The sequence below is a fragment of the Papio anubis genome, chromosome 16 (genome assembly GCF_008728515.1).
Source record: "Papio anubis isolate 15944 chromosome 16, Panubis1.0, whole genome shotgun sequence".
Lineage (NCBI taxonomy): Eukaryota > Metazoa > Chordata > Mammalia > Primates > Cercopithecidae > Papio > Papio anubis.
This window is the reverse complement of record NC_044991.1, coordinates 26,421,581-26,445,081: the sequence shown is the minus strand read 5'-3', so window position 1 is coordinate 26,445,081 and position 23,501 is coordinate 26,421,581. Positions and strand designations below refer to the sequence as shown.

The window sequence follows — 23,501 nt, the reverse complement described above, 5'->3', positions numbered from 1 at the left end:
CAGATTTGTGCTATATGAAGCAGCTCCCCCAATATTTACCATTGTTGGAGCCACTCGAGGATTTAGACTACTTGTGTTCTAGATAACCAGGCTGCAGAGATAGCTAGAAGTCATGTTGAAAGGAAATAATTATAAATCTGCTACAGCCAAAGGTGGTCTTTTTCAACAGCAGGCTAAATAAGCAGCTGAGTTAATATAGCTAAAGGAACCCGGTAAGTGACTATGATTGCATCAGTGCACTCCAGCCTGGGCAACAAATCGAGACCTTGTCTCTAAATATTTATCAATACTGATATGGTGTTCAATTTGATTCAAGAATCATTTATTGAGTGCCAGTTACATGTAAATCACTGTAGACTCAAAGACATGCCATACCTTTATCCTTAAGAAACAACAGATTCAGGTTGGACATGGTGGCTCGTGCCTGTAATCCCAGCACTTTGGGAAGCCAGGGCAGGAGGACTGCTTAAGCCCTGGAGTTCAAGATGAGCCTAAGCAACATAATGAGACCCTGTCTCTAAAAATAAAGAAAGAAAACAGCAGGGGTATGGTGGCTCGTGCCTGTGGTCTACTTGGGAGGCCGAGCTGTGAGGACTGCATGAACCCAGGAGGTTGAGGCTGCAGTGACCCATGATTGTGCCACTGCATTCCAGCTCAGGCGACAGAGTGAGAGACCCCACCTCTAAAAATAAATAATAATAATGACAACAATAATAATGCATTGTTTATTTCAAAATAGCCACAAAGAAATGATAAATATTTGAGGTGATGGACATGCTAACTGGCCTGATTTGATCATTCCACAATGTATACATGTATCAAAACATCACATTGTGCCCCATAAATACATACAATTATTATTTGTCAATTAAAAATAAAATTTAAAAAACATTTTTAAAGATGTAATATGAATAAAGAAGGTTTACTATGAGTAAAGCAGAGCTGGTCATGAGAAGAGAAGAAACCCACAATAAAAACAAGGGACAAAAAGGAGGCTGCTAAAATGGAGGCCATAAAACCTTATATGTCACAATTTTGGCTGGGTTGGCCTTGCTCTGCTGCAAAATCCATTTTCGGTAAGTTTAGGTGGGCTACTCCAAGATTTTTTCATCTGAGACACTTAAGTCTACATAAGGATAATAACAATAAAAAACGTTAGTGAAAAAAGAATTGTGACTTCTGGGCTAAGGAACGCAATGTAGGGACAAATTAACCCAGAAATTGGGTTTTAGAATGTTGCTTAGAAATTGGATCACCTCAGATCTTTTTTCCCTTGACTATAAGTAAAACATTGGCTCTTACAGTTTCTTTCCAGTAAATACCACGTTTAACTTGGAAATCTGACAAATACCAAAAACCCTGTCCCCTTACCTCACAGTATTATTGGATGATCAAATGCGACAAGCTGATGCAAAAGCCTTTTGTGTGTTATAAAGTGCTAAATGAGGGCATAAACAGGCCCTCTGGGTCATAGGAGAAGACTGGTAGGATTTCCATGTCATGGCCCTTATTAGAATTGCTCACCATTGATCATCATAAAATTTTAGTCCTTCAAATGTTAATGAGTAAAAATAGTACCTTACTGTATGATCCAGCAATTCCACTGCTGGGTATATATACAAAAGAAAGGAAATCAGTGTATCTAACGGATATCTGCATGCCCATCCCATGTTTGTTGCAGTACTGTTCACAATTGCCAAGATTTGGAAGCAACCTAAATGTCCATCAACAGATGAATGGATAAAGAAAATGTGGTACATATACACAATGGAGTACTATTCCGCCACAAAAAGAAATGACATCCTGTCATTTGCAACAACATGGATGGAGCTGGAGGTCATTAAGTGAAATGAGCAAGGCACAGAAAGACAATCCACATGTTCTCACTTATTTGTGGGAGCTAAAGATTAAAACAACTGAACTCATGCAGATGGAGAGTAGAAAGAGGGTTACCAGAGGCTGGGAAGGGTAGTTGCGGGTGGGGGAAAAGTGGAGATGGTTAATAGGTACAAAAAGTAGTTAGAATGAGTAAGATCTAGTATTTGCTAGCAGAACAGGGTGACTATAGTCAATAATAATTTAATTGTACATTTAAAAATAACTGTAAGAGTATAATTGGATTGTTTGTAACACAAAGAATAAATGCTTGAGGGGACGGACACCCCATTTACCATGACGTGATTATTACACAGTGCATGTCTGTAGCAAAGCATCTCATGCACCCAATAAATATATATGCTTACTATGTCCTCACAAAAATTAAAAATAAGAAAATTTAATTTCCTATACATATCACTTTTTAAAAAGCACTTTAAATACCTTCCCTAAGGATTAAAATAAACACATATTGTGAATTCAAAAGTAATACCTAAAAACAGACACTAATACATTTTTAACAAATAAGCTCCTTCTGCAGAACCAGCTTCTATAATGAAACTGTTTTCTCACAAATAAGCATATAAATAGAGGAATTTATACATAGCTAGATTATTAGAATCATACTTTATTAGAATTAGGACAAGACTTACATCATCTCTATAGACTGTTTCACCAGTTCCCTCCCCTCTCCAATCTTTTTTTTTTTTTTTTTTTTTGAGACAGAGTCTCGCTCTGTTTCCCAGGCTGAAGTGCAGTGGCACGATCTCAGCTCACTGCAACCTCCACCTTCTAGGCTCAAATGATCCTCCTGCCTGAGCCCCCCAGTAGCTGGGGTTATAGACATGCACCACCATCCCTAGCTAATTTTTGTATTTTTAGTAGAGACGGGGTGTCGCCATGTTGGCCAGGCTGGTCTCCAACTCCTGACCTCAAGTGATCCACCCACCTCGGCCTCTCAAAGTGCTGGGATTACAGACGTGAGCCACCGCACCTGGCCCCTATCTTTTTTATAACAGGAAAACTAAGGTTAAAGTAGAACCCAGACTAAACTGCAGGTTTCCTGACTCCTGTTCTAAGTCTCTTTTCTTCTATAATTTTTTAAAAATATATTTCAAACATAAAAGTATTGGTAATAAGCAGCACGCAGGTTTTTTAAATGTTAATATTGTCATATGTCTCCGATCTCTTAAAAAGAATTAAAATATTATCTATTAACAGATAATTCCCATTCTTCTATTTCATTCCCCTATCTCCCTCTCCAGAGGTATCCATCATGTTGAGGTTGCGTGTATTCTGTCCTTCCTGCCCATGTTTGTATACACTTACCAAATTATGGGTTATACATCCTTAAACCACACCATGTTGCCAGAGAAAGAGTTGTTCTTCCAAACAAGGAAGAATCCCTCACTCTAGTATGCTTGCATGTAGTTATAACCTTTTGGGTTGGCAGGATATTTCAGAAGGAAACTAGGGCAGAGCCTTACGTCTTTTTAAATGATTACCACAGAGCCAGGCACGGTGGCTCACACCTGTAATCCCTGTACTTTGGGAGGCTGAGGTGGGCAGATCACCTAAGGTCAGGAGTTTGAGACCAGCCTGGCCAACATGGTGAAAACCCATCTCTACTAAAAATACAAAAATTAGGCAGGCGTGGTGGCACATACCTGTAATCCCAGCTACTCTGGAGGCTGAGGCACAAGAATCACTTAAACCTAGGAGGTGGAGGTTTTAGTGAGCCGAGATCGCTCCACCACACTCCAGCCTGGGTGACAGAGGGAGACTCCATCTCAAAAACAAGCAAAAAACAAAATGATTACCACAGAAAGAGCTAGTGAAGTGTCTCAGTATCATTCAGAGTAAAAAGTAAATTCGGCAAATATAAACATTTTTAATACAACTTTTTATTTATGAAACACTGGTTTATAACGAACTAGTATGAATGACCTGTCACTTAACAATTGGGAAAGATGAACTAAATATTTTAACTAGTAATAATAGTTTCTACTACTGCCTCGAGGTCCAGCTCAGTGTTATCACCTTAATGAATTTGTCCATGATCCCAGAGTTGATGCCTTCAATAATCATTTATTGAGTGCTAAAGTCCTCTGGATACAAAAATAGATCCGGTCCATTTTCTGAGGAGAGCACAGAAATAACTACACAATACTGTTTAATAAATATAACAAGAGAGCTATCTATGAAGGCCTGGGGGAGCCTAACTTTTTCTGAGGCAATTCGAGAAGTCTTTACAGAAGAGGTGACGTTTCAACTGCATGGTAGAGGATGAGAAGGCGGTCACAAAATGAAGGATGAAAGGTGATTCCAGGTAGGGATACACTGAATGAGAGGGTACAAAGGATGGAAAGATACTAGTTTTAGAAAGACAACTAAGGATAGACATTGGAGGTGGAGAGACAAGTTAGAAGACTGGCAACAATTCAAGTAAAAGATGACAGGAGGCAGACATGAGGAGGGAGGAGGAAGGATATGAACAAAATCCAGGAGATAAATTTAGCAGAACTTGATACCTGATTTTATGGGGGAAAGAAAGAACATGGAGGAGTTGCAGATAACTCTTAAAAACTTGGCAAATCAGTGGGTGGTGAGGCCATTACTGAAATAGGGAATACATGCAGAAGCTAAGAGGCTGGGCGCAGTGGCTCATGCCTGTAATCCCAGCACTTCGAGAGGCCGAGGCAGGCGGATCACCTGAGGTCAGGAGTTCGAGACCAGACTGACCAACATGGTGAAACTCCGTCTCTACTAAAAATATAAAAAACTGGCCTGTGTGGTGACACACGCCTGTAATCCCAGCTACTCGGGAGGCTGAGGCAGGAAAATCGCTTGAACCCAGGAGGAGGTTGCAGTGAGCCAAAATCACGCCATCGCACTCCAGCCTGGGCAACAAAAGCGAAACTCTGTCTCAACAACAACAACCAAAGAAGATAAGAGCCTGCTTGAGAAAGGAGGTGAAAGTTCATTCAGTTTGAAGCATTTTGAGTTGACTTTGAAGCCTCTTCCATGAGACCTACAACAATTTCTCTAAGCCAGAAATCACCTCTTTCTTTGCACTCCATAGTATATCGTATCTTTTTCATCTCAAATTATTTCAATCTGCTGTATTTACAAGTTTGTTTTTACTTTTTTTTTTTTTTTTTTTGAGACGGAGTTTTGCTCTTCTTGCCCAGGTTGGAGTATAATGGCGCAATCTCAGCTCACTGCAACCTCCGCCTCCTGGGTTCAAGCGATTCTCCTGCCTCAGCCTCCTGAGTAGCTGGATTACAGGCATGCGCCACCATGCCTGGCTAATTTTTGTATTTTTAGTACAGATGGGGTTTTACCATGTTGGTCAGGCTGGTCTCGAACTCCTGACCTCAAGTGATCTGCCCGCCTCGGCCTCCCAAAGTGCTGGGATTATAGGCGTGAGCCACCGTGCCAGCCATCTTTACTTTAAATCACAGAGAAAAAGTACTAGGTCTAATCTGTCTTTATATGGCTCTCTTGGCAGTGCCTTACACATAGAAAGTCCTCAGAGTTTGCATTCTTGAAAAGGCAGCTCCATCAGACACTAGAAACTGTCAGTTAACATTTATCAAAACAAGGAACAAAACTTGCGAATTAGTAGCCTAAACAAAATACCTGAAGTATAGTATGTGGCCCTACAGCACCTTTTTTGTTTGTTTGTTTGCTTGTTTTTTGAGACGGAGTCTCACTCTGTCACCCAGGCTGGAGCACAGGCATGATCTTGGCTCACTGCAACCTCTGCCCTCTGTGTTCAAGTGACTCTCCTGCCTCAGTCTCCCGAGTAGCTGGGATTACAGGTGCCTGCCACCGCGCCCAGCTAATTATTTATTTATTTATTTATTTATTTATTTATTTATTTATTTTGTATTGTTAGTAGAGACGGGGTGTCACCATCTTGGCCAGGCTGATCTTGAACTCCTGACCTCATGATCCACTCACCTCAGCTTCCCAAAGTGCTGGGATTACAGGTGTGAGCCACTGCACCCGGCCTTACAGCACTTATTTTTAATGTTAGTAGCTGCTTCTAGATATAAATTAGCTCCCTTGTGCTCATCTTACTTGCCTCTTTTCTTTGAGATTGGGTCTCTATTGCCCAGGCTGAAGTGCAATGGTAAGATCACAGCTAGGGAGCCTTGAAGTGCTGGGCTCAAGTGATCCTCTCACCTCAGCCTCCCAAGAAACAGGTGCACACCACCATGATAGGCTAATTTTTAAAAAATTATTTTGTAGATACAGGGTCTTGCTGTGTTACCCAGGCTGGTGGGGAGTTCCTGGCCTCAAACAATACTCCTTTCTTGGCCTCCTAAAGTGTTGGGATTACAGGCATGAGCCACCGTGCTGGCCTTTTCTGACTTTTAAACAACCCCGCAGCGTCATCTTTGCATTCCTATTTTACAGATAAAGCAACAGAAGCCTCCAGTGACTAAATAACTTTCCTGGGGGTCACAAGGTTTACAAGTGGCTAAATAGGATTTCTACAGACTGGTTCCTTCACCTGGCTGCCCACCGAGATAAGTGGGCCTTACTGCCCTAATTCTCAACAGGACCCCAAAGAGGACGCTTCTTTGGTAACAGCAAACGGGGCTCTCACTCCTACCATCTCAGCGACAGTCTAAAGCGCACCCTACCCCAGGAAAGTGCCCATATTTGCGCGCGCACACACACGGCAGAGGGCAGGGCTGAAAGGGGGTCCTAGGGTGCAGGGGGCGCGCCCTTGCCCGGGGACCCCGCATTTTACAGTATTAGCTCCACGGAGGTGCATGTAAGGGCAGGCGAGCAGCTGACCTTCGGTTCCAACGCGGCCCCAAAACCGGGGGTGGGAACGCGCAGCCCAGGTAGTGACCTGGACTCCGAGCCTGGCCCCTAGGGGGTTAAAACTCCCCAGACATAAAGGCTCCGGACCGGACAGAAGTGCAGCCGCCGCGTCCCCATGGGACAGTGAAACTCTCCCCTACCTTCCTCCGTCGTCCTGTGCGGGAGGCTGGCCCGGCCGGCTGCCCTGTGCTTCGGACTGGAGGTCGCGGTCCGGAGGGGACCTGCCCGGTGGTTGCTGCTGGAACCATTTACCTCAGACCCGCGCCGCAGCCCCCCCCCCCCCGAGGCCGCGCCCAGGCTTCCTTCAAGACCTCTCCAGGGTCCGGCCCCGACACCAAGGGGCAGGTGAGGGGTGGAACCTGGAGGCACCCGCGCGAGGGCCCCTGAGGGAGGCGGGAGGGGACACCCTGAGACCCGACTTGAAGCCGAGGAGCTAGGGCTCCGCGCAGTCCCGCCTGTGGAGGGGCGTGTCTCATCGCGTGCCAAAGGAGAGGCGAAGGGCAAGGGGCAGAGGGCAAGGGGCAAAGGGCAATTCCCCTCCTCCCCCTACCCACGCGAGGCCCTGGAGCGCTGATTGGCGGTGTGCTGTGGAAGCGGCAAGAGGAACGTGTCTTGGCACGTGCCGAATAAGCGCTAAAGGCCAGGGGCGGTCCCACTCGCGAAGCCCTGGAGGGCAGATTGGCTGCGCGAGGAAGGGGTGTGTCCCCACGTGAGCTGTCCCTGAGCGAGAGTAAGAGATAAAGGCAAGAGCGCCTGAGCAGGCTTGGGCAGCTCCTCCCACTGCGGGCAAAGGGCAGGCAGTTCGTGCGGGGACACAAGCCCTGGCGGACCATGGCCATGGCGGGCGCTGAGTGGAAGTCGCTGGAGGAATGCTTGGAGAAGCACCTACCGCTCCCCGACTTGCAGGAGGTGAAGCGCGTTCTCTATGGCAAGGAACTCAGGTCCGCAGCCCAGAGGCTAACTTATGGGATCTTGGGGCCACAGAGTGTGGGTCTCGGGGAGCAGGCAGGGAGGGCCTCAGAGTCTGAAGGGCTCAGGGGAGGCAGTGAGAAGTCCTGAGTTGGCGGGTAGAGACCATAGTAGGTCTTGATGGGACAACCCTGGGGTCCTTGGGGGTTGCAGAATCCTGGCGTGACCTTTACAAATCTCTTCTCCCCCACGTTGCCCGGAACTGGAAGGAAAAGGACGGGATTTTACTCTCCAGGGCTTTCTCTGTGGCCATCCCAACCCTCCTCCATGGAGCCGGGCTTATCTTCTGGGTGTCTGGCTGGATCACTGTCTCCAACCAGAGCACCCAGCAGGTGTACTGATTGTCCGGCCCCAGACCATCCTTCCTGCTGTGACCCGACCTCTGGCTGACTCTTGGAAATAGAGGCTGGCTGCATTTAGTTGGCGAGGGAACCTTTCCCACTGGCAAGCTATGGGCGCTAGTTTTTCCACTCCCTGCAAGCTGTGTGCATCACCAGGACTTTGAGGGCTGTGTACTGCTGGACACTGTGTCCACAAAGCTGAAAAAGACACTTCCCGGCCGGGCTCAGTGGCTCACGCCTGTAATCCCAGCACTTTGGGAGGCCAAGGCGGTTGGATCACGAGGTCAGGAGATCGAGACCATCCTGGCTAACACGGTGAAACCCTGTCTCTACTAAACATACAAAATATTAGCCGGGCGTGGTGGTGGGCGCCTGTAGTCCCAGCTACTTGGGAGGCTGAGGCAGGAGAATGGCTTGAACCCGGGAGGCAGAGCTTGCGGTGAGCAGAGATCACTGCCACTGCACTCCAGCTTGGGTGACAGAGTGAGACTCTGTCTCAAAAAAGAAAAAAGAAGAAAAAAAGAAAAAGATACTTCCCCTTCCACTCTTGTTTCTCTTCAGTGCATTTCTTAACTGCAGCAACCAGAGGATCCCTTTAATATGTAAATCATATCCTGTTGACCTGGCGCAGTGGCTCATGCCTATAATCGCAGTACTTCGGGAGGCAGAGGCGGGTGGATCACAAAGTCCAGAGTTCGAGATCAGCCTGGCCAATATGGTGAAATCCCATCTCTACTAAAAACACAAAAATTAGCTGGGCGTGGTGGCACACACCTGTAGTCCCAGCTGTTCGGGAGACTGAGGCAGGAGAATTGCTTGAACCCAGGAGGCGGAGGTTGCAGTGAGCTCAGATCGCGCCGCCGCACTTCAGCCTGGGCGACAGGGCAAGACTCCGTCTCAAAAAAACAAAAAAAAATCATATCCTGTTGTTCCTTTGTGCATAAAACTCTGTAAGGAATTTCCTGGGCTCTTAGGATGAAATCCAAACTCTGCATGCAGCCCCTGACTAACTCTCCTTCCACTTCCTTGCTCATTTGTGGGCTCCCTCTCTCCCCGAGTCCAGCCAGTCTGCGGGCTCCATGACCTTGTGGCAGTGACCCTGCGGCAGGAACCAGAGCAGTTTACCGGTAACTGAAGGTGTTGATTGGATCAGTGGTTCCCAGCCACAGCTGCTATGGAGTTACTGCAGGGAGGCTAGACCTCAGATCCAAGGGTGTTTTCACAGCTAGTGGATGATGAAGTTAGAACAGCTGCTTTTTGGGAGTGAGGTAGTAGAGAACTTTGTCAGAAAGGGCTTTTCATATCCAAAGGGCTGGGTGACCTTTAAGGCCCCTCCCAGTGAATGCACTCATGCTCCTATTTCCACTGCATCTGTAAAGACTAGTCCTTGAGAAGTGTCTTAGATTTGAGACTCCTAAGGAAAAAGTCTTAAATAAAGCAAGGGGTGTCTTATGCTTCTAGGGATGGGAATTACTTTATTCTAAGAGTGGGATGGGCATATCTTCCTGGTAAAAAAGACAGCATGTGGGTGCCAGGGAGAAGTAAAGGAGAAGAGTCTTAGGAAAAGATAAGTCAGTTTCCCATAAAGGTGATTGGCTGGGGCACATTCTGGAGAAGGACTGAGGTCAGCCCATGCAAGAGGGATTTTATCTAAGCATTTGGGTCACTCCAGAGTGGGAGGGATGATGATAATAGCTGGTGAAATGGGAGACAGCTGTCTCTCTTGACCAATCACTGCCAGGCTTCATCCTGGGGCTCACAATAACTAAGTGGCTCCTTTTCCTACCCCCTTTTCTTGCTCCGTTCTACTCCGCATTTAGCCCTTTCAGCTTTTATCCCTAAGGTGTAAACCTTTGTACTTACTCTGTCCTTGCTAATGTGTGGGATTTGGCGATGAATGACATTTCGAACTGAAGATAAAAAAATTACTGCTCATTTAAAAACTCTAATCCCACTTAAATTCCTGTAAACTCCTCTAAGTCTGATTTGGACATAGCTACCTCTGTGAAGGTCCAGTGGACCTGAAGCCCTTAGCCCCTCGGATCTGACTCCCAATGTGCTCCACACAAGACCACCTCTTCGCCCACTTACAATGCTTAGTAAATGTTTGCTCAGTGAATTAGCCAAATGGGCCTTTGCCTGTGGCAGATGAAATCCCCAGAGAACATCGACTTTCCATTTTAAGACAACCAGAACCAAGAAGCAGTCATTCAGTCAACAAGCATTCATTGAGCACTTAGTCCTGGCCACTGGCACTGGGGATACCAGGATAAGTCATGGTTCCTGCCCTTCAGGGCTTTCTATCTTTTGATGGTTGCCTTACACTGTGAGGAGGAGGCAGGAAGAGCTTGAGAGAGTTTGTGTGTTTGGGGTTGGAGGGACATTAGGAAGGCTTCCCAGGAGCATCATGCCTGAGCTACATCCTAGGGGAGACAGGAAGGGTACATGTCCCCAGATACCAGGGGACATGCCCATTTGGAGACTGTGTTTGTGAGAGGGTTAGTCATTGAGTGCTCTCCTGAGGAAGACCTGAGAGAGGAGGCAGGAGTGGCAGGTAGCTCTTAGGGTCTCTGAGGCAGCAGAACTGTGTCCCGATAATGGCAGAGCCTTTGAAGAGTTTGACCTGGTGGCTGAGCGAAGAATGACCTGGAATAACGACTGGATAAGCTGAAATTTAAGGAAAGGAAAAAAGACTAGCCTGGAAAAAAGTAGGTGGAAGACGAGAGGCCTGATGTGAACAGAGTACCTGGGAGTGGAGAGACAGAAGGCTTCCAGAGGTTTCAGGGAGGTCAGTGGACAGTGAGCCAATGAGGATAACAGCTGTGGCAGTGAGGATCTTGCCGGCTTCTGGCTTGGACTCTCAGATGGCCAGTTGACTCATGTGATGAGGAGCATCTTTGGACAGGTTGCGTTTGAGTGTTGTTTACTTCATAGGGCTGCTGTAACAAATTACCACAAACTGGGTGGCTTGAAACAACAGAAACTCATTCTCACAGTTCTGAAGACCACAAGTATAAGACCAAGGTGTCAGCAGGGCCGTGTTCCCTCCAAAGATCCTAGGGGAGAATCCTCCCTTGTCTTTTCTAGCCTCAGGTGGCTCCTGGCTTTCCTTAGGTTGTGACAGCCAGTCTCTGCCTCTTTCTTGGCCTTCTCCTGTTGTCCCTGTATCTCTCCTGTGGTGTCTCTTGTCTTTGAGGAGGGTGCAGTGGCTCACACCTGTAATCTCAGCACTTTGGGAGGCCAGGGCTGGAGGATTGCTTGAACTCAGGAGTTTGAGACCAGCCTGAGCAACATAGTGAGACCCCATTTCTATAAAATGTTAAGAAAAACATAGCCAGGCATGGTAGCATGCACTATAATGTAGTCCTAGCTACACGGCAGGCTGAGGCGGGAGGATCGCTTGAGTCTGGGAGGTTGAGGCTGCGGTGAGCCAAGATCTCTCCTCTGCACTCCAGCCTGGGAGTCAGATCAAGGCCCTGTCTCAAACACACACACGTCTTTGAATTTGGAGCTTACTTGAATAATCCAGGATGATCTTGAGATCTTGATCTTAATTACATCTGGGAAGACCCTTTTTCCAAATAAAATCACAATGACAGGTTCCAGGTGTCAGGATGGAGACACAGCTCAACCTGCTACAGTAGCTTCAGGGTCTGCAGGTGGAAATAACCCAGGGGCTATTCGCTATGTGGAGATGGGCCTCAGGTGGGAGAGGCTGGGCTTGTTGAGCTGCCCTAGAGATGGTCATTCCAGGTGGAGGAGGAGCAGATACAAAAGAGGGCACTGGAGAGAATGCTGGAAAACCCGGATATTCAAGGGGTCAGAGAAAGATACTTTGTGGGAGATTCTGGAGGTGAGGACTGTGGGGCAAGACAGGGAAAGAAGCATCAGATGGCTCAGAAATGTCTAGCAGGTGAGGACAGCAGGAAGTCTGCTGGATTTAGCCATGATAAGGCTGGTGGCAGTTCCTGAGATGGGGCCAGGAGGTGAGACCTGAGCTGACGGGGAAGCATGTATGGAAGCTCCCTAGGCAGCAGGGAGAGAGAGAGCAAGTGAGTAAACGTGGACATGTGTGGAGCACTGTGCCTCTTTCTCTTTCTTCCTCTCCTTCTCTCCCTCCCCAGTCCCCTTCTGTTGTTCAGTGGGAGAGACTTTTTAACAGCTTCAGTGATGGATGTGGAGGTCTATAGGTACTAGTGGGGAAAGACGTCCAAGCTATGTGTATTAAGTGAAAAAGGCAAGTTGAAGAACAGAAAATACGGAATGATGCCATTGTATTTGTAATGCATGCACATAGGAAAATAGGAAAGAGACATAAAATATTGTTAAGAAGGGTTGCCTCTGAGTTTTGGGACTAGGGGTGGGATAGAAAGGGGAATTTATTTTTCATTTTATACCCTTTCCCACTATTTGATTCACCCCCACCAAGAGCACGTTTCTTTTGTAAAAGAGCTCCAGTTTAATTATTTAAAGCGCTGATGGTAAAGAGCCATCAGAGGTAGAAAGATGAAGTTCCAGAAGTGAGAGGTTGCTGCGGAGGCAGGAACTTGGTGTCCTCTGGCGAGATCTGCCTGACCCTGGGTGGGAGAGGTGGGGGCCCTGAAGGGCATGGTGGGGCTAGGATGGGAAGTGATGGGCTTTACTCCTTGAAGTTTGAAGGAAAGCCCTGATGCAAGGAGGCCTCAGTAGCAGGGTAAGGGATAGAGGGTCTGAAAACCAACTATAGGGACCAGGGCGGGCAGTGGCAGCATGAGGCCATCTGTGAGGTTGTGGCTCATTTGCTGGTCTTGTCCTCCTGGGCAGTGGCTGATTGATTGATGCTTGTTTTAGTACTTTTGAGCTGCTATAACAAAATACCACAGACTTCCCAGTACTTGTGGGCAATCACAGGGAGAAAAAGGAGAAGGGTCTGTGTGTCTGTTTCCCCAAAGGCCTGTGGGCCTGGTAGCTGGACGGCCTTTTGGGAATGTCCTAGTGAGCCCTGTCCTCAGCCTGTGGTCTCACATCAGGAAGATGTCAGGTGGGAGAGCTCTTGTCTGAGTGTGCAAACCTGCTGTAACCAACACCTGGCTGCGGTCTCTCTCCCTGTCTTAAACCACGTAAATTTATTCCTCACGGTTGTAGATGCTATGAAATCCAAGATCAAGGTGCCACAGCAGATCTGGTGTCTGGTGAGGACCCACTTCCTGGTTCGTAGATGGTGCCTTCTCACTGTGTGCTTACATGGTACATGAAGCAAGCACCCCCTCTTAGGGGGTCTTTTAAAAGACCACTAATCCCATTCATGAGGACTCTACCCTCATGACCTAATCACCTCCCAAAGAGCCCTATCACATTGGAGATTAGGATTTCAACATATGGCTTTGGGGCAGACATAAGTATTCAGTCCCTCTCAGTGGTCCACTGCATCTCCCGTACCAGGCCTTTTGGTGGACACAGCACATCATTGACTGCGTCTGCACAAGGTATGGCTTGAGAGTTGGTTAGGTTCTCCAAGATGAAGCTGTGTAGGATGTGGTGATGGACTGTCTTGGATAATGGAAGGGCAGAGAGGCCTTACAGGTGGTGCCCAGATAGTAGACGGGAGTGGCTGGGAAGAGGTAGAGCCCCAAAGGTGGCTGTCCTGGAGGGTGGAACGGCCTCTCCTGTATCGCCTTGGCTTAGAATGAGCTTGCAGGGAGCTGGGGATGAGGAGGTGGGCAGCCTCAGGGCTGGCCAGGCGGAGTCACCACTTGGGGGAAGAAGGATAGGTAATGGAGGTTATGCATGGTGGGAAGATGGGGAGAGAGACTTCAGCCAGGTGATGGTTATAGCCATGTTTCCACATCCAAGATGAGCTCTTCACCTGACATCTTCCTGCTGTGAGACCACAGGCTGAGAGGCCAGGCAGGGTTCACCAGGACACTCTCAAAAGGCTGTCTGGCTCCCAGGCCCACAGGCCTTCGAGGAAATAGACACATAAACCTTGCTCCTTTTTCTCCCGGTATCTACCCACACACACATCCTGGAAAGTTGCGTGATTATGTCCACCAGAGGGGATTTGCCCTGAGGCTGAGGCCTGCAGGACCGCCCTTCCGCTGGAGGATGGGAGGGCTGTCTAAGGCAATCACAGCAAGGAGAGGCACGGTGTGGGCACTGCTGCTATTTCTAACCTGCTGGAGTGAAGGGAACCTTGACTACTTGAAAAGCAGGCTGATTGTCAGGGGCGGAACCGAACTCAGAGCTGTCAGGGCCATCACATGGAAAGTGCCTGGCAGGGGGCGGCGACAGGGGGCTTGGGCTGACAGGGCTGTGATTTTGAAAGAAACGTCTCTAAGAAAGTGATTTAAAGTAGGAGAGAAATATTATTATTAGATAATGGCTGTCAGGTTATTTTTTGATGTGTTTTCTGGGTATTTCATAATCATCTTGCCCTTAGATGGTAAGCCCTTCCTGGTCAGGGGCCGTGTCCCATCCCATGCCTGTATGGGTTTCCCCTCTGGGTGTGCAACAGGCATCAGGGGTTATTTGCTGTTCGGCCAATGGTCACTTCAGTGAAGTGTTTTATAACTAATTCTCTAGCCTTTGTTAATAAACTACAAATGTGGATGAGCATTTAAGGCTTCCATCTGAACACCTGGGCCCCACCAAGCCCACCCAACACAAGGTGTGGAACTGGCCTCCCCCAGCAGAAGCAGCAGGACAGAGTAGCCAGGGTCTTTGTTCACCACAAGGTCATCCATATGGTCCCAGGTCATGGCCTCTCCAACCAGCCTGTCTCCTGAGCCTCATTTTCCAAGCCCTTCTCTGCTCCCACAGCCTGCCTCACACTCTAGGCTCAGCATAGTCCTGATTTTGTTTCAGAAACACTTTTGAGAATCTATTCCCTCCTTTCTGTGTTGACTGCCAGGCCTTTAATTCCTACCCTGATTTCAGCAAGTCTAAAACACCAACCTCTTGACTGGCTTCCCCGTTGCCAGGCCTAACTGTGCTGCCTCTCTGCTGAGGTCTCCCTGCCAACTGCAGGTAAAGTCTAGGTTCAGTGTAGTGTTCGGTCATGGCTGGACCCCCCTGCTCCCCAGCTCCCTTGGGCCCTGGCACTGAGCACCTTCTAGCCAGGACATACTCACCTCTTTGACTGATAAAAAACTACAGGAAATGGGAGAGGGCTTTTAAGTGGAGCAGACTGCATCAAAATCACCTTCCCTCTTCTTTCCTGCCCATCTAGGAAGCTTGATCTGCCCAGGGAAGCTTTCGAAGCTGCCTCCAGAGAAGACTTTGAACTGCAGGGATATGCCTTTGAAGCAGCAGAGGAGCAGCTGAGACGACCCCGCATCGTGCATGTGGGGCTGGTTCAGAACAGAACCCCACTCCCCGCAGATGCCCCTGTGGCAGAACAGGTACGGACTCTTGACCATAATAAATACACAAACGGGGTTGTGGCTCGCCCTTTGGAGCACACCCGCAGACCCTGGCTGGCCACATACTCCAGGTCTGCAGGCTTGGATCCCTTGAGCAGTAGCAGAGACACTCCTGCCCTGGCCTCCCCACAGCCCTCCAGCCTGCATCTCTGGCTCTTCTGCCTTCTTGTTCTTACTCTGTCTCTCCCTCCTCCTCACTGATCTTTCCACTTCTCTCCAGCTATTGATCTGAAGCTCCATTTACCAACCAGGAGGGTGCCCTTTTGGCCTGCTCGTGCTCTCCACGGGACGCTGCCTCTCAGCTGCCTGCCAGGAGGCAGCCAGCCAGCACACACTGGTCAGGACCGTCTGTCCGTGTGTTCTTCTGCCTTAATCCTCAGGGCGGGGACTTGCTATACCCAGAAGTCTGTCAGCTGTGGTACCTGCAGGCTTACAGGAATAGATAGGCATTTGCTTATGACCTCAGAGTTAGTAAATAAAGGTGACAGCATCTGGTATCTCCCTAAAGAAACATATTGTCACAGGCACAGGTGGTTTGTTTTATACACTTCTCCACAGCATTCCTCCAGCTGCTCAAACTTTCAGGAATTTCCCTGTACAGGTTTCCTCAGGATACAGGGTGTTTGAGGATTCTTAGGGATTCTGGAGAAACCTAAGGTCTCTTGGATTCCAGGTTTGGTTCTGCATCATCATTCACATTGGTCCTTCCTTTGCTTTTGTTGGATTCACAGATGTCTGGTTCTCAGTTCTCTCACTTTTTGTGTCTGGATTCTTTTTTTGTGGATATGTCCCCTCTATCATCCCAGACTGTCAAGTCATAGGACCAGCTATGTTTTTTTCACCCACACAGTTAGCAAAAAGCTTTGCTAACGCCAAGCAAATGTGTATTTGTGGGGCTGATGCTGTCAGCAAATACCCACAAAGCTGTGGGGTACCCAGCCTCTCAAAGGAGGAGACTATAGGCCTTGTAAAGAGTTTGTGCACTCTGGGTTTTCAGCCTGGTTCCTTTGGTCTGTCTTTGAACAAACACTTTTGATGTCTCCTGGGAGCCAGGCATTGTGCCAAGGACAAGTAGACGATGAGGTTGCTTTCTTCCTATCCCTAAGGAGCCTGTGGGCTCCTGGGAGTGACAAGACACCAGAGGAAGAGTGGCACACAAAGCAGTGGCACACGATGGCTCCCGAAGGCCAGTGGATTCTGAGTTAGCTTGACACTTGGCCCACAACTGTGAGAGTCTGCAGAGGCCCACAGAGGGGCGACACGTGACATAGATAACGCCTCCAGGAAGATTAGGTGGGAGGAGGGAAGTACATTCCTGGCCCAGGGCACAGCACACACCAAAGCACAGGGATTTAAAAGAGCCAGAGAGGCGAGGCATTCCATGATACGATACACACAGGATAAGTAGAACAAGTAGGGTAAGTGCAGGACAAGGCTTGCCTCTGAAGGCAGGACAGTGGAGAGCGGAGTCCTGGGCCAAGGGGATGGTTGACCTGGGAGATGGTGTGAGCATGGGCCCTGAACCAGAAGCAGCACCATCCTCATCCCTGCCTCTCAGCAACCCCACAGGTCAGGTGGCAGTCTCCCCATTACCAGATGAAGAAACTGAGGCAGTGTCAAAGTGTCTGTGACCCCAGAGCCTCTGCACCTCCAGCTTTTCATGCAGATTTTGGACATCAGGAGATAACCAAATATAGAACCTCCCCACCCTACTCCTCATACCTGCCCAGGTGGGCATTGATTGTTCCATATGCATTAGGATGAGATCCTAAAAATTGCCTTACCAATAGAACTAAATGGATTCTAATCCTTTTTAAATTCTCAGGTCTCTGCCCTTCATAGACGCATAAAGGCTATCATAGAGGTGGCTGCAATGTGTGGAGTCAACATCATCTGTTTCCAGGAAGCATGGAGTGAGTCTTTTTTATGGTGCTTTCTCTGCTGCCTTCAAACAATTGTGTATTCTCTCCATGTTGCCAAGAGTGTCTGCTGCCTGACTTTTAAAGAATCTCCTTTGTTTTCTCATCCATGGAAAGGTTTTCTGTCCACATCACCAGGAACCCCAGCCTTCCTGTTGTTACGTGCCAGGCTGTTGTCTGAGGCCATCAGTTTTCCCACATCGTTCTGAATCCATTCACTCCTCCCCATTTCTCTACCACCACCTGGTCCAAGCCTCTGGCAGCCCACCCCTGACTTTTGTAATTCCCTCTGGCTGGTCTCCTGTGCCCTCCTAACCAGGACTTCTTTACCTTCAGATCTCAGCCCAGAGCCAGCCTCCCTATCTAAACATTTCTTGCACAATGTACCTTTGTGGTTTTTATTTTTATCAGAGTTATACATGCTCATGGTTTAGAGTCAGATGGGTCTACAAGGTCTGTTACCAAAAAATAACTGTTATCCCCAGCATCAACACTGAGCTAGTTCCTTTGGAATTTACCTTTGTTAGTGTTGCTACTTCCTAATTTTTTAGTTTTGCATCACCTATTGACTTCCCCCTATGGAAGACGTCAGTGTTAGCCCTTTCCTGCCTCCTCCTGGCCCTTCAACATACACGTGTCCTTGTTCTTCTATCCCCCCAGCCGTTTTGTCAACTTTGATTCCTTTTTCTTTTTTTTAAGACAAAGTGTTACTCTGTCACCCAGGCTTGGAGTGCAGTGGTGCAATCACAGCTCACTGCAGCCTTGACCCCAGGCCCAAGCAATCTTCCCACCTCAGCCTCCCAAGTAGTTGGGACCACAGGTGTACACCATCATGCCCAGCTAATTGAAAAAAAAAAAACAAACAACAAAAAACAAACCAAAAAAACACTTTGTAGAGATGGAGATCTCACTATATTGCTCAGGCTGAACTTTTATTTCTTTTCCTGAATTATTTTCTGTTTTCCCTAGAGTTTGCTTTGTTTTCTACTTGCCACCATTCAACCCCAAACTTTCTACGAATTCCTAAATCTCCCTTAATGTGTTTTAGACACATCAAACAGTCTATCAGTTTCATCTCCTCCAAGGAATCTGCCCCGGAGCCTTGTGACTGCTGTGGGCTGAATCAGGTGCCCCCCCTGCTGGCCACACAGTTGTCCTGGGATCCCCCCTCACCATCACCCTGGGGAATCCCTTTGCTTTGCTCTTGTGTTTCTCTGTTCCCACAGCTTCCTCTTTCTTGGTTTATGCCCTTATTTTAGTAGTGTAGTGGATCCTTAAAGATTTATGTTGCCTTAGCATCCATGTTGAATACAAGTTTAACTCTGTCATACCAGAGGCAGGGCTCAGTCACCCTGGACACAGTTCCCAGTTCTACGCCACACCCAAATGGCTCAGGTCAAGTGGCCAGAGGTAAGAACTTAAGAGACCTTTCTCCCGCCAGCCGACTGGGCTGCCCACTTCCCTGCTGCTTCCTTTAAATGGACCATCCAGGCATTTGGCCATTAACTTAAGGTGACCACATCTTAGTCATTATGTGTACTGCTAGTTGGCCCACACTCTCTCTGACTCTTCATTTCTGCCTCATCTGACCTGGGGACAGAGGACTGCCCTTATGACTCATGGCACTCTCCTTACCCAGGATCTGTAAGTAAAAATCTTCAAACTTGTTTCCTATTGCGATGGTGTGTTGAATTTGCACCTTCCATGAGAAGAACCAGGGGCTGCCCCAGGCTGGGTTTTCCCTGGGATACCGGGGGAAACACAAAGTTGGACTCCTAGTGCCAGAGTGGTAGTCAGGCAGGGACAGGTCAGGCAAGAGCCACACAGCATCTACCAGTGTAAACAAGTTTCATGTATGAGGGACCCCCTGGTCATGGGTTGGACAGACAGGCATTAGGCTGTCCACCATGTACAAGATGTATCCTGTGAAAGGCACACTATAGAGACCACGTCCAGCTCCCTTCATTTCCTGTTAGTGCTGGGTTGCTAGCCACTCTGGTACTGGAGCCCCCATTTAGCTAGGGACTCTCAGAACCAGTAGTTCCCTGAGGAAGAACACATCAGAGGTAGACTTTTTGAGGCCTTGCCCATCTGAAAATATGTTCCTTTTACAATTTTCTTGATAGTTTGGTTGAGCATCAAATTTCAGGTTAGAAATCATTTTCCTTCAAAAGTTTGAACACACGTTGTTCCATTGTCTTCTAGTTTTGGGGCATTGTTGAGTAATCCACAGCCATTTTAATTTGTGACCCATTGTCTGTGATTTGTTTTTCTCTGGAAGACTGTAGGAGTTTCTGTTTTTCACCAATACTCTACAATTTCATAATGATATTCCATTGTGCATATCTATTTTAATCCACTCTTGGTACTTAGTGGGTTCTTTTAGTCTAGAAACTTGGATTCTGACGCTCTAGGAAATTTTCTTGCATTATTTCATTCATTCATTATTTTCTCCTCTTTTTTCTCCTTCTAGACAGTCTTACTATTAGGATATGGGAACCCTGGACTAGTACCCTAATTTTGTTGTGTATTTCCTCCTATTTTTTTTTTTTTTATACATGGTCTTACTCTGTCACTGAGGCTGCAGTACAGTGGTGCAATCACAGCTCACTGCAGCCTCGACCTCCCAGGATCAAGCAATCCTCCTGCCCCAGCTTCCCGAGTAGCTGGGACCATAGATGCATGCCACCACACCTGGCTAATTTTCTTGAATTTTTTTTTTTTTTTTTTGTAAAGATGAGATCTCACTGTGTTGCCCAGGCAGGTCTCAAATTCCTGGGCCCAAGCAATCCTCCCACCTTGGCCTCCCAAAGTGCTGGGATTACAGGCGTGAGCCACTGCGCCCGGCCCCTAACTGCTTCTTAAATAGACCTTTGGCCAGTCCTTGTTTATCATCCTTCCCTGCTTCCCCACCTTCAGAGGTACCTGGTCCCCCTGGGTCCTGAGCTTTGGATAAGCAGGAGACCTTCTCTACTGCTAGTGGACTCTTTTCTCTGATCTGCTGAGAGATTTGCCTGCATCTCTCTGCCTTCCTGTTTCCCCTCCCTCCCGGTCCTTGTGGGTATATGCCTTTGCATGAACATTGCTTTCCTGTCATGTTGGTAGGGTTTCAGGAAAGAACATGTGTCTGTGTCCCAGAAGTTCATGTCGTTTTCCTATTTTTTGTTACCTCTGTACTCTCACTCTTCATTAGACCATGAGCTCCATGAATATAGTACCTATGTTTGTTTTTCCCAACCCTCCACCCACCCCTGTTTCATCTTTAGTGGCAAGAATAATCCCTGGTGCATGACAGGCACTACACATTAGTATTGACTGGGTAGTTGAACTAACATCTTCCCTTTCTTGGATCTGGAACTCCCCTTCATTTATCAAAGTCTAGCACAGGTACCCCTCCTTTGTGGGGCCCTGGGGACTCCCCCAGGCAGAGCTGACCACTCTGTACTGCCAGGTTGTGTGGCTGCACCAGGTTCTAATTCATCTCCTTCCCTCTAGGCTGGCAGTGCCTGAGGGCCAGGTGTTGGGTCAATGCATGTGGAATCCTGTCCCCTCTAGTTGAAGAACTGTAGTTGGGACTTTGCAGTCAGCCTCACCCAACCCCCCTTCCACATCCTTCTTTTGAAAGTGTGTTTACATTAGAGTGGTTGTGTAAACAGGAAAAGAAGCCGTTTATTCTCTGGGGGCAATTGACTCACTCCTAATGCTCTGAAAGCTGAGAATTAATGGTCATTAAGGAGCATTTGTGTTTTCAACAGCTTTTCTGTCGGCTTCCTTAAAATAATTCATCTTTCTTCACAGAAGGCGAGCCTGGGGAGCCTTGAGCGTGGTACCAAGGCCCCCAGGGCTGTTGCTGGCAGTGCCTGCCGCCTGCTTGGCAAGGTGGTGGTGGTGCCATTGGCGGGATATTTACTGTGGTACTCTTAGGACCAGGCTTCCTGGGACTGGAAGGAATTGAGAGGCTGAGGCTTCTCTTCCTTCTCTGTGAAATAAAGGGGGTGACACCTGCTTAGGGGTGTTGGAGATGAGCTGCCTATTATGAATACAAGAGTTATAAAGAAATAATTTTTAGGCAACTAGAAAGAAGTAAAAGGAGTAAAGGTTCTCAGTGGAAATTTTCCTGTAATAAGAAGCAACCCCTGAACCATTTCTTTTCTAACTGAACAGGCGGCTTAAAGAGCCATGCCAGCAAGCTTTGATATGCAAATGCAAGCAATTAGAAGCTAGGTCCACCCAACATGGCCAACATGGCGGTTCCTGTCCTCTTCTCCTTGTCACCACCTGTGCCAAGTGTCATGACCACCTCCAGATAACTCACACATGTTCAGGACGTCATGGCAGCTCAGCTCATATTTGCATATTAAAGGACTAAGGTGGGAGGGCTAGGTTTTTTGCAGGCTACTTGAATGTCACACCTGGTCAAACCAATCCCCTGGGCCCTATGCAAATCAGACCCCACCTCCTCCAGCCTCCCAATATAACCAACCACAGAGGGGAATCCGCTGGGGTGGGCCCTTGGAACCTTTGGCTGTGTTCCCAGTGCTGCTCTACAGCCCAGCCACACATGGATATCTGCAGCGTGTGGAGTTACCTTTAGTACCTGCCAGTCTGCTGGTGTGAACGGTGCCTACTGTGAGTAAATGTTTCCCATAGCTGAGATCGTGCCGTTGCACTCCAGCCTGGCAACAAGAACAAGACTCCATCTCAAAAAAAAGGAAAGAAAAAAAGAAATGGACTTGGGTTATTGTGAGGTGGGAGATCTACAGAGTATACTGAATTAGTCCAGACAAGGAATTCAGTTCTCCAGATTGAGAAAGAAAAAGACGAATAGCCCAGTAGGAAATAGGCAAAGGGTACGAACAAAAAAATGTAGGGAAGGAATCCAGACTGGCCGGTGAATGTGTGGTGAAGGACTCAGCCTCACTGGGGATATGGGAGACATTTACTCACAGTGAGGCACCATTCACACCAGCAGACTGGAAGGTACTAAAGGTAACTCCACGCGCTGCAGATATCCATGTGTGGCTGGGCTGTAGAGCAGCATTGGGCACACAGCTGAAGGTCCCAAAGGCCCACGCCAGCGGATTTCCCTCTGTCCCCTGCATAGGAGACTGCTCTGAACCTGGAGTGCATGGAGATGACCAGCATCTTTGAACTGTTACTCTGTGTCTATGTACCTACTGTTTGGAGAAAAAAAAAAAAACAAAAACCAATGAGTTGAATGAAATTTCCTACCAAATTAGCCCCCTGGTGGGGCCTGGCCAGAGATCATGAGAATAAGAGCATTAATCCTTGCAGATGTTCATCCTGTTCGGTGGTTCCCAAACTTTTTGTGGGATCATTAATGAGTAGCTTTTCTTATTTCTAAAGAAACCTCCTTGTCACTAGGAAGAGGGAGGGTCCCAGTGTCATCCCCAGTGGCCTTCTGATACTTTCCCCAAGGAGTTAATGGAGCTCCTGCCACCCTGCAGATTGGCCAACAGCAGGAGATCTGCTAGTTGGGAACTTTGGCAATTTAAAACTTTTTGTGTGTGTGGCATATAGATATACATAACAATATTTACCATTTTAACCATTTTTAAGTGTACAGTCTGTGGCATTAAATACATTCATGTTGTTGTGCAACCATCATCACTGTGATCTCCAGAACTTTTCTCATCATTCACAATTGGACACCTCTACCCATTAAACAGTAACTCCCTATTATCCCCTCTTCTGACCTCTGACAGCTATTCTACTTTCTGTCATTAAGAATTTGACTACTCTAGGCCGGGCATGGTGGCTCACGCCTGTAATCCCAGCACTTTGGAAGGCCGAGGTGGGCGGATCACCTGAGGTTGGGAGTTCAAGACCAGCCTGACCAACGTGGAGAAACCCCGTCTCTACTAAAAATACAAAATTAGCTGGGCATGGTGGCGCATGCCTGTAATCCCAGCTACTTGGGAAGGCTGAGGCAGGAGAATCGCTTGAACCTGGGAGGGGGAGGTTGTGGTGAGCCAAGATCATGCCATTGTACTCTGGCCTGGGCAACAAGAGCGAAAACTCTGTCTCAAAAAAAAAAAAAAAAAAAGAATTTGACTACTCTAAATACCTCCTATGAGTAGACTCCTACAATATTTGTTTTGTATCTTAGCATATTCTTAAAGGTTCATCCATGT

At 47.7% G+C, this 23,501-nt stretch overlaps 1 protein-coding gene and 1 long non-coding RNA gene across 3 annotated transcripts in view; one reads left to right on the top strand and one right to left on the bottom strand.

Moving 5' to 3' along the window:
• Window positions 1-7,119, bottom strand: part of LOC116270752 — a 65,842-nt gene extending 58,723 nt beyond the window's left edge. The window contains exon 1 of the long non-coding RNA XR_004178946.1: window positions 6,858-7,119. This is a non-coding gene — a long non-coding RNA (uncharacterized LOC116270752). The remainder of the gene's footprint in view (window positions 1-6,857) is intronic.
• A 178-nt stretch (window positions 7,120-7,297) lies between these two features.
• UPB1 (beta-ureidopropionase 1) overlaps window positions 7,298-23,501 on the top strand; it is a 33,176-nt gene continuing 16,972 nt past the window's right edge. Inside the window, exons 1-3 of one of the 2 annotated variants that reach the window (XM_003905328.2) lie at window positions 7,298-7,658; window positions 15,235-15,406; window positions 17,253-17,340. In XM_003905328.2, the coding sequence (XP_003905377.1) occupies window positions 7,549-7,658; window positions 15,235-15,406; window positions 17,253-17,340 (370 nt within the window). In that variant the 5' untranslated portion in view covers window positions 7,298-7,548. The remainder of the gene's footprint in view (window positions 7,659-15,234; window positions 15,407-17,252; window positions 17,341-23,501) is intronic. The other variant, XM_009216926.4, reaches the window with a different exon arrangement.